This window comes from Lissotriton helveticus, chromosome 2_1 (assembly GCF_964261635.1).
Source record: "Lissotriton helveticus chromosome 2_1, aLisHel1.1, whole genome shotgun sequence".
In the NCBI taxonomy this organism is placed as follows: domain Eukaryota; kingdom Metazoa; phylum Chordata; class Amphibia; order Caudata; family Salamandridae; genus Lissotriton; species Lissotriton helveticus.
In genome coordinates this window covers 1686692854-1686707050 of record NC_136059.1, presented here as the reverse complement: position 1 = coordinate 1686707050, position 14197 = coordinate 1686692854, and the positions used below count along the sequence as shown (strand labels likewise).

The 14197-nt window shown below is 42.1% G+C and overlaps 1 protein-coding gene across 1 annotated transcript in view; it reads right to left on the bottom strand.

The window, feature by feature from the left end:
• Nucleotides 1–14197, bottom strand: part of PTBP3 (polypyrimidine tract binding protein 3) — a 634697-nt gene that overhangs the window by 118528 nt on the left and 501972 nt on the right. The window contains exon 9 of the mRNA XM_078676642.1: nt 5235–5368. Within this exon, the coding sequence (XP_078532768.1) occupies nt 5235–5368 (134 nt within the window). The remainder of the gene's footprint in view (nt 1–5234; nt 5369–14197) is intronic.

The window sequence follows — 14197 nt, the reverse complement described above, 5'->3', positions numbered from 1 at the left end:
TGCACCTTTACCATGCATTTTTTTTTACAACGCATATGCCTTTACCATGCATGCCTTTAAAATAAATTAACGCTGTAAAGGTATGCATGGTAAAAGCATGTGTGTGGTACTGGTGGTAAGGGCATATGCGCGGGAAAGGTGCCAGTGGGGATAAGGCTATCAGCGTCATTGGAGGAAATTGAGAGGCCCTTCCAATTCCTCTTTACGACCTGCGCCGCGCCTATAGGGATGCCTCGTCGTTGTTAGGGAGGTAAGGGTTACAGGGCCTGGCGCATGAGGAACATTCTTAGGGGTTTAGGGGTGGGGGTACATGTTTAGAGTATATTTAAAAAGTGCTGGGGGGTGGAGTAGTGCAGGTGTCCCGTTTATGGGTTTAGGGCAAGGGACGAGTAGTTTTAAAAAGGGCTGGGGACTGGTATTGTTTAGAAGGGCTGGGGGCCTTGGAGGAGTTTGTACTAGGGTCTGCTAACTTGTGGTAAAGGCATGCGTTGCAATGGAATGCTTTGTTCCGTCATACAATCAAATAAGAATCATTGGAACCCCCATGATAAGCAACACTAAGACAGTATTTAATTTGAGATTCATGAAACAATATTACAAACAAGATCCGACTAGCACTATTCAGTAAATTCAAATTTGGAAGATCTGATACAACAAATGATGAACTGTGCCTAAATCAAATTATAAGACTGTGATAAAGGACCATGACAATGCTTTTCGAACAGCAGATAACAAATCCCCCAGGGCCAAGGCTGCAGGACAAGAGTAGGGATAACACATAGAAGAAGCCTGAGTAGGGCTAGGGATGCCTCACGAAGAATACTGTACTTAAACTTAATGAAATAACTGCAAATTAATCATTGAACATTTTGCACAAGTTGAAATGTACACAGGTTACTGAGACTGCCTGCTGATATATTCTACTAAAGGTCTGAGTGTAGACAAACGTGTCTTTACCAAGGCCAAGCATAAAATAGTTATGGCTTTTGGATTAATATTGGTTATGCTATTATTTATAGTTATTTTAGTTGGAATGGATTTTACCCAAGTGACCGAAATATTTAGAGCTACACCTAACCAAAATCACCTGAACAGAATAGATGAAAATAAACTAAAAGCTTCATTTACAGAGGTCTCAAAAGAAGATTTCACAACAAATGTTTATTCTAGATTAGTTCAGGACTACACCTAAACTTTAGACACCAGGGATTGCTAGGTTTGCTCACACTTACCTTCTTCAGCCGCAGATGTGACATCACCACATTCCATTTACATATGCAGTTACATGCAGTATATTGCTGATTTTATTTTACAGACAGGAATGTTTTGAATACTAATTTTCTAGTGACTACATGATTCTTTTTAAAGTTCTCCTTCATAAAAGAATGAACCCTCATCCCCAAGCTAAGGATATGAAAGTTGCATGGCATTTCTTCAGGTCCCCTACAATTATAGACACTGTCAAGACATACGAAAATCATCTAATCTGTTTAATGAGTCGGCTAAAAAAGAAATTCATTTTAGCATTAGAAAGAAGTAGAGCTCACGTTTCACACAGCAAATAGAGAGGAAGAGGTTTCAAATAATGTTTGAAATGAAGAGGAATACAAAAATAAAATGATATATCCTAAATTAAAATTAGATAGTCGACAAAAAGGGAAACTGTTTACAAAAGGAGAAACCAGTTTAGAAAGAGACATTCGGATAAGTAACTGTGAACACACATTTGACGTTCTTGGAGGGCCTGTTCAAATATTAACAGAGAAAGCAGTTATTCCTGGAGTCTATTTTGTTTGCAGAAAGGCTGCATATTTTAAGACACCCGCTGACTGGGGGGTGGGGGGTTTCTCTTTAGCTTTATTGTTTCCCAAGATGCATCATGTAAATAGCATAGATGCTTTAACAAGGACCCCCATCTCACAGACACGTAGTACCACTGATGGGGCACAACTGGTAGGAGATATTTTTAGAGCAATCATTCAACCAATGGGGGTGGTTTTAAACGACGAGAAAATTAGAAAGTAACCAAATATAGTAGATAAATTGGCAAATATTAATTCTGGTGCTTTGCTAGCTGCTATCGGTTTTGCAAGATCAATTAGCTTTAGGCAGACTATTGAGTTGCTGCCAAGCATTTACCTTTTACAAAAAAACAACAAAACAAAAAAGAAAGAAAAGCACACACATAACATGTATATTTGAAGCCAAATTGTAGTAGGTAATCATACTTGGACAATATGAACATACATAATAAATAATGTGCTGATTTAGCTTAACTGTTGATGCCATATTAATTGCAAGATAATACAGTAGCATTGAAAGGCCTGTTTTCCCCATTGAGCTGTTTTGCATGAGATGTTGTTTCTTTTCCCTTTTGCTTCAGATGCTGTAACTTTCCAGAAGCCTTCTGTTAGTTAGTGAATCGTTTGTTTTATTATTAGATAACTGACAGGGTCGTTTTCACCAGGAGGAGACAACAGGAAGGATGTTTCATGGAAACAACTATCTGAACCACAACATGTGGACTAAGTAGCTTTTCAAGGACTTGTGTCTGTGGCCATAGTGAAGAAGTGAGCGACTGGGGAGTTTACCTATTGTCACGGATTTACTCAAATCCTAATGGATGCTGTGAATGAAAAAAGTGAAACATGTTACAATCTAGAATATAGTGTGTTTATATTAGTGTGTGTTCTTAGAGTAGAGGGGGGCTTCATTTGCTGCAGATCCATCTCCGAGTTTCTTGAGATCATAACTCTCTTCACGGGCGATTGGTCATCCTATTCCTGTTTTAGTACATCTCTGCTGGTTTATAGCTGAGAATACCTTCAAGCTTGATCTTTCTCTTAACTGATGTGCAAACGCTTTATGTTTAACAATTTAATCCCTCACCAGAAAGAACTCTTTATTGGGTATCTGAACTGACACCTTATTCTATTCTACTTTAATTTAGATTAGGAAAATTCCTTTACGGAACACAGTTGCTGTATTATTATAATACTATCTGTTATACTTACAAAAGTTGCATTCTTTCTTATATTGAAATATTGAATAATGCAAAATACAGTAGCATCGAAAGGCCTGTTTTCCCCATTAAGCGGTTTTGTACAAGATGTTATTTTTCTTTTTCCCCTTTTACTTCAGATGTTGTAATTTTCCAGAAGCCTTCTGTAGTTACTGAATAGGCATTTGTTTTTATTGGATAATTGATAGAGTGGTTTTCACCAGAAGGAGAGGAGACAAAAGGAAGCATGATTCATGGAAAGAACTGCCTGAACAACAAAATGTGGACTATGTATCTTTTCAAAGATTTGTGTCTGTGGCCCACAGTGAAGACATGAGAGACTGGGGAGCTTACCTATTCCCAAAAGTTTACAAAAATCCTATTGGATGTTGTGAACTAAGAAAGCAAATCATGTTAGCACCCAGAATATTGTGTTTATATTAGTGCGTGTTACTAAAAGGGGCGGGGGGCGCTTCTCTCATTCGCATTTTCTGGAGATCCATCGGAGTTTCTTAATAATAATAATACATTTTATAAAGCGCATGGTTACTCTGGGAGCAGTGTGTCCCCGCGCTGAGTGTGACTGGCCTAAACAACAGATGGATCAACCCCACCAGGTTCTCCCCTATTAACCTCCTCAATTTCTAGCCAGAGGAAAGAGGTAGGTTTTTAAGTTGTTTCCGGAAGATACGTTCCGAGACTTCTGATCGCATTTCATGTGGGAGTTTATTCCAATGTTGAGCAGCTTGTACTCGGAAGGAGCGTCCGCCCATCCGAGCTCTTCAGAACCTAGGGACCTTCACCAGCCCTTTCCCGGAAGATCTCAGGTTCCGGCCCGAGATGTAAGGGTTCAATAGATCCAGCAGATAGGATGGCCCCTTTCCCTGCATGATCCGGTGGCTGAACAGTAAGGTCTTATAGAGCACCCGTTCTTTAATCGGAAGCCAGTGGAGGGATTCCAGGGCTTTCTTAGATGATGCTCTTCTGGGTAATTTCAGGATCATGCGGGCCGCCATATTCTGTATCCGCTGAAGCCTAGTGATACATCTGTTATTGGCTCCTAAGTACAGAACGTTCCCATAGTCCAATCTCGAGGTAACCAGAGCATGGACTATGGTCTTCCTGGCTGTCGTGGGGAGTAGGTCCAATGTTTTCCGCATAGTTCTCAAAATGCAGAAGCATTGGCCAGCCACCCGAGTGGTATGCTGCTCAAAGGAGATCTTGCTATCTATCCAGATACCCAAGTTCTTCACTTGTTCACTAGGTGAGGGTAGAGGCCCCAGCACTTGCGGCCACCATGCCGAAGTCCACACCGATGGTGCATGTCCCACCACCAGCACCTCTGTCTTATTGCCGTTTAATTTCAGGCAGTTATTAGCCATCCAAACTGCTATGGCTTGAAGGCACATTGAAAAGTTGTTCACTGCTGCCCCGTCTGACTGTGCAAGAGACACCACCAATTGGGTGTCATCTGCATAGGTTACTACTTGAACCCCAAACCTCTCCGTAATCTCTGCTATAGGTGTTACATAGAGATTGAAGAGGGTGGGGCTCAAGCTAGACCCTTGGGGCACTCCCTGATTAAGCATAATACTCTTGAGATCATACCTCTCTTCGTGGGAGATTGCTTAGCCGATTCTTGTTTTGACAGATCTCTGCAGATCTTTAGCGGAGCATACATTCCAGCCTAATCTTTAATTTAGCTGATGTACAAAGGGTTTAAGTTTAGGCATTTAATCTCTCATCAGAACTCTTTATTGGGTATCTGAACTGACACCTTATTCTATTCTGTTCTAATTTAATTTAGACTAGGGAAATTCCCTTATGGAAAGACGCTTGTTGTATTATTACAATATCTGTTATGCTTACAAACATATTCTTTCTTATATTGATTATATTCTTTTCCAATGCTGATGCTTAAAAGACATATCTAAGGAATAAATAAAGAAAACTTAAAACTGAAATATAGAACCCTTTAACTCACAAATTTTCCTTGACTGCGCTAAAAGTCTTTAGTGATTTTTTGCCTATATATTGTTTGATGTAGATTATCACTCATTTGCAGTTCTCCATGTCGATGAACAAAGGTTTATACAACCAATAGCAGGGGTTCTATAACGATTACAACCGATGATTAAGATAATAAAAAAACACTCAGTCATAAGGCTATGTGTTAGCAGCTAAAATAAATAAATAAAACACGTGAACCATAACAAATAAAAATGCAACTTACATCAGGATTGAGGTTGCTGACTAGCAAGACAGAGTGACCTGGAATTCCACCCATGCCATGAATTGCCATCCGTCCAGCCATCGCAGAGGTGGTGATGGCAAGAGGACCGAGGGCTCCAGCAGGGACCGAAAGACCTAAAAAACAAACTAAGCTGTAAACACGATTCTATAGGTTGGAAAAATAAACTGCCTTATTTAGAGTTTTAAGAATGGGATACTCTGTCACAATCATGATTTATATCCTGTTCTCTAAATTACACATGTAATACGTCGGAAAGAATATTCGCCACATTTGTGACAGTATTCGGTCCGCCAAGCTCTAAATAAGTCAAAGTAATTAACAGTGACACTAAAAAGTATGTTGTAGCTGGGAGTACAGTTCACACAGGCAATTTAAGACAATTTCTTGAAAAGATAATCACACTTCCCCCACCTACTTTTACGGGGGTGTAAATAATTATTTTCCATCTATTCATGCATGCTTCTCCATACCCGCTTGCAGATTAGGAAGTTCTTTATTTTCTTGGGGCAGTTGAAAAAAATTAAAGTTAAATTATAGCAGTGCATTTTTCTTAAACCATGCATTCGCCTAAATCCAAATTTTAAAGACCTATTTCGTTCAAGTAGTGGGGTGCTGCTTTTTGAAATATATTGCAAATGTCACTCGTACTGAAATGCTTCATTCTTTGCGAAAATCTGGCAAGCAGTTTCTGTTCTTGGAACTCAAAGAAGGCATACATCAAATGGTCAACTTGTGTTAATAATTAATTTCCCTAAAGTTAAACCAAGAAGTTAGAAGGCGTTGCAAGGATACGACTGGTGATAGAGATGTTGCATGTGAAGTTAATTCTTACGAGAAATGCGGATAGTGAATGCCAGAACACGCACAATCATCTCAAACTTGAACACACCAGGTGCAGCTGTATTTGAGGCTGCTTGACATATGCATTCAGGCACATTCTGGCTGCTTCATGATCATTTACTATTCTGTATACCCCCTTTTGTACCGCTTTGGCCGCCATAAGTGTGGCAGGGTGTGCTCAGACGTGAGTCCCTTGCTCACTTTGCCACTGGATTCAAGCAAGCCGGGCTGAAGTGCCAGAAACCGGTCCTCGGAAGCTTGTTTCCGGTCCAGGGAAGGCATGGTTTGGCAGTTCGGGCTGAACTGTTCCCATGAGGCACAGGGTCAGACTGATTTGCATATGGCCATGTCTGAACTGGGGTGGCAGAGTGGGCTAAAGAACGGTGATGGATTAAACCCAGATCTTTTGACTGGGTGTGAGTGTTTGATTGGTTCAGATGCTCCGTCCATCACCACCCCCTTTTGTACTGAGAAAACTTTTTCAACGTAAAAGTCAGTGGAAGGCAACCGACTAATCATTCGTCAAACAAAAAAAAAACGAGCAGAACAGTAACATTATTAGGCTTGATTGAAAGTGTAACCTAACAAGTAAACAGTCTTCTGTTAACTCATATAATTTCTGTCCCTCATTGTTAGAATGTGCGAAGAGCTTCTCTTCTAAGTGCAACCTTTGGAGGCACAATAAATCCCAGGGATCCCTCCGAGGCAGACGCATCAGTATCCTTTTAGAATTTACTGGTTGAGCAAAGGAAGACATTTTTATTTGCCTGGTTTTGCCATGCCGGGTGTCACAGGGTCGAGCAAATGGGGTACATCAGGGACACTACTAATGCACTCATCACTACATATTGTTGGAACATAGCATCCTCCCCAACCAGATTAAAACATACCCATTCAATAAGGTAAAGGGCCGTCTGACAGAAGTGTATGTAGACAACACTAGAAGGTATCTGGCCCAGGACCAGTCCTTTAGCGGAAGAGATGAGCTGGTAGCAGACTATGGTAGATACAGAAGACCCCAGCTTCTGAAGGAGCATCAATGACCGTAGAGCAGTAAAGGACAGTCCTATCATCTGGGCCCACCAGAGGGGAGCCAGAAACATCTGGTGTTCCAAAGCCTTTCATGGTCTCAAGCTAGAATCAGATGTTTAACTTTATGCTATGCCATGGTTCTGTATATTTGTATCAAGGTTGAGCCAATGTTCTGTGATGGGATTATGGAATGCAGAACAATGGAGCTATTGTGGTTTGAAAATACGGGACTTGGAGCCGAGCAGAGATGGAGAGAAGCTGCTCAGGGGAGTCGTGGAAATAAAACTTTCTTTACCCGCAGTCAGATGATTCAATGTGATGTGTAATGCCCACTACACAAATCTATTCTGTGGTGCTAGATACAAGGACAGCTTCAGTAGTTTTTAGCTCTTCATCAGCCATGGCCCACTGAGGTGTTATTCAGCAATATGTAAATGCCAAGGACTAGCAGTATTGCTGAAACTCACATTAAAAAAACAAATAAACCCCCTGCAAAAAAGCTGAACATTTAAATCTACTTGGGATGTCTGGGATCGCAATATCTTCCTCACTTTGCGTTTGATTCCAGTGGTCGCAATCTGGGGAGGACGTGGGCTTACCTCCAGAAGCTGGGTGATTTGTTGCCCACCAGAAATACTTGTCAGCCACCTTAGACACTACAAAACCCTAGGCTGATTTTCTCACATGACATTTTGGTCAGATCCCTCTAAAAAATGAGGAATGGCTTCTCTACTCTAAACTTCTCTTCCAGAATTTTTCTATCTCAATTTCCTCTACACCAACTATTCGTAGGTGTTGGTCTTTAGAATTCCCTGATCTACTCTACCTGGCAAACTGAATAATATCACGAACCAAGAACCCCACAATTATTTATGACTGTTCTCTCAGTAATAGCCCTCCTCGAGGCCTGTTAACTCTTGCAAGAGGACCATGATGGCGGATACCACCTTTCATGCAAAGAGAATACGGTGTTCGATCTTCCACCAAACACAGCAATGGCCTCGTTCACAGCTGGAAGGCAGTTACCTTTTCAGCTAATGGTACACAGAAGGGCAGCTTATACAATTTAATCTTGCAGGCTCCTCCATTCCGACTGGTCCCACCTGCTCAGCTATTGCAGTTGAGCCTTGACAAGTAGTCGGCTACATCGTCCACAGTCAATAATCAAGTGAATCTTTAAAGTTGTGGCCACAGGATTTACTTTTTAACCATGGGAGCAGGTATTGTGACGCTAGAGGCTTCTATTTGGCGACAACAATGAAAGGGTGCCCGAGGAGGCAGATACGTGGAAGTGATGGCAGACCCATAATACTGCAATGGCTTCACCTTTTTGCACATAGCGCTGTTCAGTGGGTGTTGGCAGTCAGCAAATGCAGGGAACAGTGGCTACTGAGCCCATAGCAGCTTGTTTCTATACAGACCCTCCAACAGGGACACATATTGACTACCCAAACTCAATGTATAGAACTAATTATAGAACTGTCATGGACATGAGCAAACTTTACTCTGAGTCTTAGACCATTTCCTCTTAACAGTCGCTCCATGACTTTACATGCACTGTTGGAGTAGTTTCCTCATTGGCTCATTCAGGCTTTTTAAGTAGGAAACAAATCAAGCACGTGAGGCTGACACGCTATTAATTTAAAACCAACTGCTTGAGTGCTGCAAGTACCTCTTATATGGCCTGTTGCACACTGGTAGGGATGTGGACCCTCGAAGGAGGGCCCACTTTCCTCAGTAAGATAAAAATAAAGCAGGATAAAGGTGACTGCATCAGCTAATGTTTTCAGGATTCCCCTCTCATCCCCAGAAGACAAAAACTTGACCTTTCACTCAGAATTCCTGTTTGCTCGTTTACCACTCAGACACTTTGTTGGGTGTTGCCCTTTAACTAGTTCAGTTTAATTTCTTTGTCTTCTATGTTTAGGTCTTCTATGTTTGGTTGCACACTGTGATGTACTCTCTAGTCACATTCAGAAACCAACCTAGTTATGTAATATCTGTTCCTTAAAAATGGACCTTGCCAAACATGCGAATATTCTTTTTGTTGTGCCTACTGAGACAGTACGGTCATGGGCTTCTTTAGCCACAATAAACAAGTTAGAGGTTTTCTCCTATCATAGGTTCTCCGTACCTACCTATTTTTTAAAACTCTGTCCATGGATGCAAAGGTCCTGCTGCGTTGAGTGACATGTATTTCCTCACCTTACCTAGTCTTAATCACTAAAAAGGGATACATCTTCGGAAGCACTTATGGGAGCCAAGAATTTGCATTTTTATTTTAAACTAAATGGGAGAAAACGTTTCTGAACAAGTGCAGTTCTCCTCCTACCTTTTTAGGGGAACCACATTTTTGGGTGATGGAACCGTGCATCTATTGAACTGCTATAGTTTGTATTGGGACTCAAGTCTCTGTAGTGCAGGATGGTCTACAATTAGCGGATTCTTTAAGCCAGATCTTTATTTGTTATTAGCCACATAGCCCTGTCTGTGCTGGTATTATTGCAACTTCGATTTGAGACTTCGAAGTGGAGGATGTACTTTATATGTCAGGATAATTGCCAAGTAATAATGTTCCACCTACTTCTATGAAATATGTGCACTTTATTCCCTTTCATGATCGAGGAACTGATCTTGTTTCTTTGTTCTGCTTTTTTATGAGAAAGGAAGAACGTTTTAACATGCTCAGGATTGGCAGAATAGATTGTCAATTTCAATAACGTTTTTTAAACAGCCTTATGGAGCAGATGTTATGACATTATTTCCATCCGATAAAAGGAAAATGCTACTTACCCAGTATGCATCTGTTCTTGGCATATAGAGCTGTAGAGTCATAAGCTGTGCGTAGATCACCATCTAGTGTTGGGTCCGGATGTTGTCACTTAGTTATTCTTCGAAGAAGCCTTTCCAGTCACGAGGTAGGTGACTCCTCCTTTCAGTGATAGTGCGCATGGGCATTGACTCCACTGTTAGATTGTTTTCCCACAGAGGGTGTTAATGGAGTTAGTAAGAGCAGTAAAAGGAGATGTCTATGAATGCATGTATCCAAGTAAAATGTTACTGCAACAGGTATAGGTACCCAGGGATGCGGGCGGGTGCATATGACGCTACAGCTCTATTTGCCAAGAACAGATGCATACTGGGTAAGTAGCATTTTCCGTTCAAGGCATATGAGCTGTAGATCATATGCTGTGCATAGACTATATAGCAGTTATCTCCCAAAGCGGTGGCTAACCTGTATCTGTTGCAGTGGTCTGAAATAGTGTACGTAAAATTGCCTGGTCCTCTCTAGCATCTTGTCTTGCTAACACATCTACACAATAGTGTATTGCGAATGTGTGAGGAGTAGACCATGTTGCAGCTTTGAATATGTCATCTATGGGTATATTTCCTAAGAATGCCAAAGAAGCCCCCAGTTGGCGTGTAGAGTGTGCTCTGGGGGAACTGTTAACGTTAGTTTTGCTTTTGCATAGCATATTTAAATGTACTTGACTATCCACCTTGCAATACCCGATTTTGATGTGGTGGAGCAAAAGTGACAAAAAGTTGATTTGTGTTACGGAAAGGTTTTGTCCTTTCTATGTAATAAAGCAATGCTCTCTTCACATCTAATGTGTGTAGGGCACGTTCTGCCACTGAATCAGGTTGAGGGAAGAAAACAGGTAACTCAACAGATTGATATGAAAAGGAGAAATGACTTTAGGTAGGAATTTAGGATTAGTCCGAAGAACCACTTTATTTTGGTGCATTTGTAAAAAAAGGTTCTTCTATAGTTAGTGCCTGAAGCTCACCCACTCTTCTGAGTGATGCGATAGCAATGAGGAAAGCAACTTTCCATGTGAGAAATTGCTGTTCACATTTGTGGAATGGCTCAAAGGGTGGGCCCATTGGTCTGGTGAGAACAATGTTGAGATTCCACACTGGAGCAGGTGTGCATCTGGGGGGAAATGACTGAGTCCCTCCATAAAGGTTTTGATTACCGATACTCTAAAAAGAGATAGATGTGGTCTATTCTGGAGGTATGCAGCTATTTCAGCCAGATACAAATGTATGGACGTGTACGCTAAATTGGAACGTTGTAGATGTAACAAATAACATGTAATGTTTTGAAAAAAAACAAAGCAGGAGGATGTGGCTATTACAGTATATCACAAACCACTTCCACTTCCACTTTGCTGCATAGCAGGCTCTTGTGGTAGGACGTCTAGCCTCTTTCATAATATTCATGCAGTCCGGCAGTAGATTAAGATAGCCAAACTCAGACTTCAGGAGCCAGATCAAAAGATTGAGTTGACTGGGGTCTGGATGTCTTATGTCTTCATGGCGGTGAGTGAGGAGATTGGGTGTAAAACGTAATTTTGGTGAGGAACTACTGAGTTCCAATGGGGTTGTGAACCAAGGTTGACGTGCCCATGTGGGAGCAACTAGGATGAGTGTCAGGGACGCTTGTTTGAGTTTCCGAACCACTAATGGAATGAGTGGGAGAGGCGGAAAATCGTAAGCAAATATCCATAGTGCATTGTCTTTGGACAATGGGTGTGGATACCTGGATGCGAAGTTTGGGCATTTTGCGTTTAGATGTGTGGCAAACAGGTCTATGTGTGGGAATCTCCACATTTGGAAGAATGGGAGGAGAACTTGAGGGTGTATTTCCCATTTGTGGATTTGCTGTGTCTGACGACTGGGAAAATCTGCCATCTGATGGTCTACTCCTGGAAGGTGTTCTGCTAGGAGATATATTTTGTGATGTATGGCCCATTTCCAGATGGTCTGTGCTAGCTGGAGATAATATGTCCCTCCCTGTTTGTGTATGTAGTACATGGTTGTCATGTTGTCTATATGAATTAGACCAGTCTTGCATACTAGCTGAACTGGAAATGTTTTCAGCGCCAGAAAAATTGCTAGCAGCTCTAGATAATTTATATTAAGCAGGTTTCTGCTGCAAGCTCCAAATGCCCTGAATTGTGTGGGTGTGGAGATGCGCTCCCCAACCTGTCAGTGATTAGTTTGCTGTCGGTACTATCTGTGGAACCGGGTCGTTGAAGGGCCACCCTTTTAAAAGGTTTTGAGTGTTCCACCACTGCAGAGAGCGATGGGTGCGGCCACCTACCAACACTAGATCTGATAACTAGCTTGGTTCCACTGACGTGCTAAGCATTCCTGTAGGGGACGCATCTGAAGTCTTGTATTTTTATAGTGCCCTATGCAAGACGCCATCATTCCCAGTACCTGCCTGAACACTTGAGCTGGTAAGGAGTGTTGAGGCTGAAACTGAGACATCAGGGTTTGTATATTCCGGACTCTGGCTGGAGTTGGGTATGCTAGAGCTTTTTGTGTGTTTATAGTAGCTCCTAGATATGCTTGAGACGTGGATGGTTGGAGATGGGATTTGGACAGATTTACTGTGAATCCTAGCTCGTGGAGCAATTGCACAGTTTTTTGTGTGTGGCGTAGACAGCTGTTGTGCGAGCTGGCCTTTATGAGCTTGTCGTCTAAGTATATGAAGACATGAATATGCGGTCTTCTTAGATGGGCTGCGTCAATTGCCAAGCATTTTGTGGAAACCCTGGGTGCAGTTGTTACTCCGAATGGGAGGACTTTGAATTGATAGTGCTGACCTGCTACCACAAACCTGAGGTATTTGCGGTGCGCAGGGTGTATTGGATTATCAAAGTAAGCGTCTTAAATCCAGAGTGGAGAGAAAGTCGCCTTGCTGGAGAAGTGGGAGCACCTGTTGGAGTGTTACCATATGAAAATGGTCTGACTGAATGTATAGATTTAGCTCTCTGAGGTCTAATATAAGCCTGAGAGAGCCGCCGTCCTTTTTGGGAATTAGAAAGTAGAGGGAGTACACCCCTGGTATGGTAAAGGGACTGGTTCTATTACGCCTTTCTACAACAAGGAGATAACCTCTTTCTTTAGAAGGGTGGGATGTTCTTGTGACAGGAGGTGTGACCTTGGAGGAATGTTCGGTGGAGTGCTTGTAATCTCTAGGCAATAACCAGATTGGATAATTTGTATAACCCATTTGTCTGACGTAATCATATTCCAAATGGGTAGAAATTGGTAAAGACGTCCCCCGACAGGAGTGGAATGGTTGGGGGGTATGGAAAGGAAGAACAATTGGTACTTACCTGTAAACAGGTGGCTCTCCAGTATTGGTGTCTTTCATAGATTCACATGCTTGAATATTCCCCGTCGTCGGAGTGGGAGTCCCACGGTAAATAAAATAGCAATAACATACTAATAATATGTATATGTAAGACATAACAGATGAAATACATATTAGAAAACAGGCAGTAAATGCCTAGACATAATTCCTCATAGGAATACATGAGCAGAGAAAAAACACTTGTAGCCTATTCCTGTCATTATGTTGGTCCAAACTGTAGCCAATCAGGCGCCAGCAGCCCTCCAGAACCTTCTCCTCAGAGCTCAGCACCTCAGATTTTCGTAGCACAAGAGTGACCACAGAGTCTATGAGGAAAAGAGAGCCTCGGAGGGGAGGAAGGGTGGGTCGCATGTGAATCTATGAAAGACACCAATACTGGAGAACCACCTGTTTACAGGTAAGTAACAATTGTTCTTCTCCAGTATTAGGGTGTCTTTCATAGATTCACATGCTTGAATATGGAATAGAAAGCAGTAATATCCGAAGAAAAACTTCCCATAATGGAGGAGGGAAGACAGAGGCTCGCCTTATTGAAAAAGAGTGCGAAGCACAGCCTGTCCCACTGCAGTGTCTGCTTCGTTGATGGCACCCAGGCAGTAGTGTTTCGTAAACGTGTGCCTGCTTGACCATGTGGCTGCTGTGCAGATCTGATGCAGCGGCACACCGGCAAAGAGGGCAGTTGAAGACTACATCGCCCTGGTAAAATGGGCCCTCACTGAAGACTGTAGAGGCTTTCCTGCCTGTTGATGGCAGAAAACGATGGCCGAGGAAACCCAACGAGCAATTGTAGGTTCGGGAACTGGACGCCCGTTGTGGAAACGTCCATAATCTATGAAGATGGCAAAAGTCAGCAGCTGCAGAAATCCATCTAACCATGGTTTGTTTAGACACTGCTTGT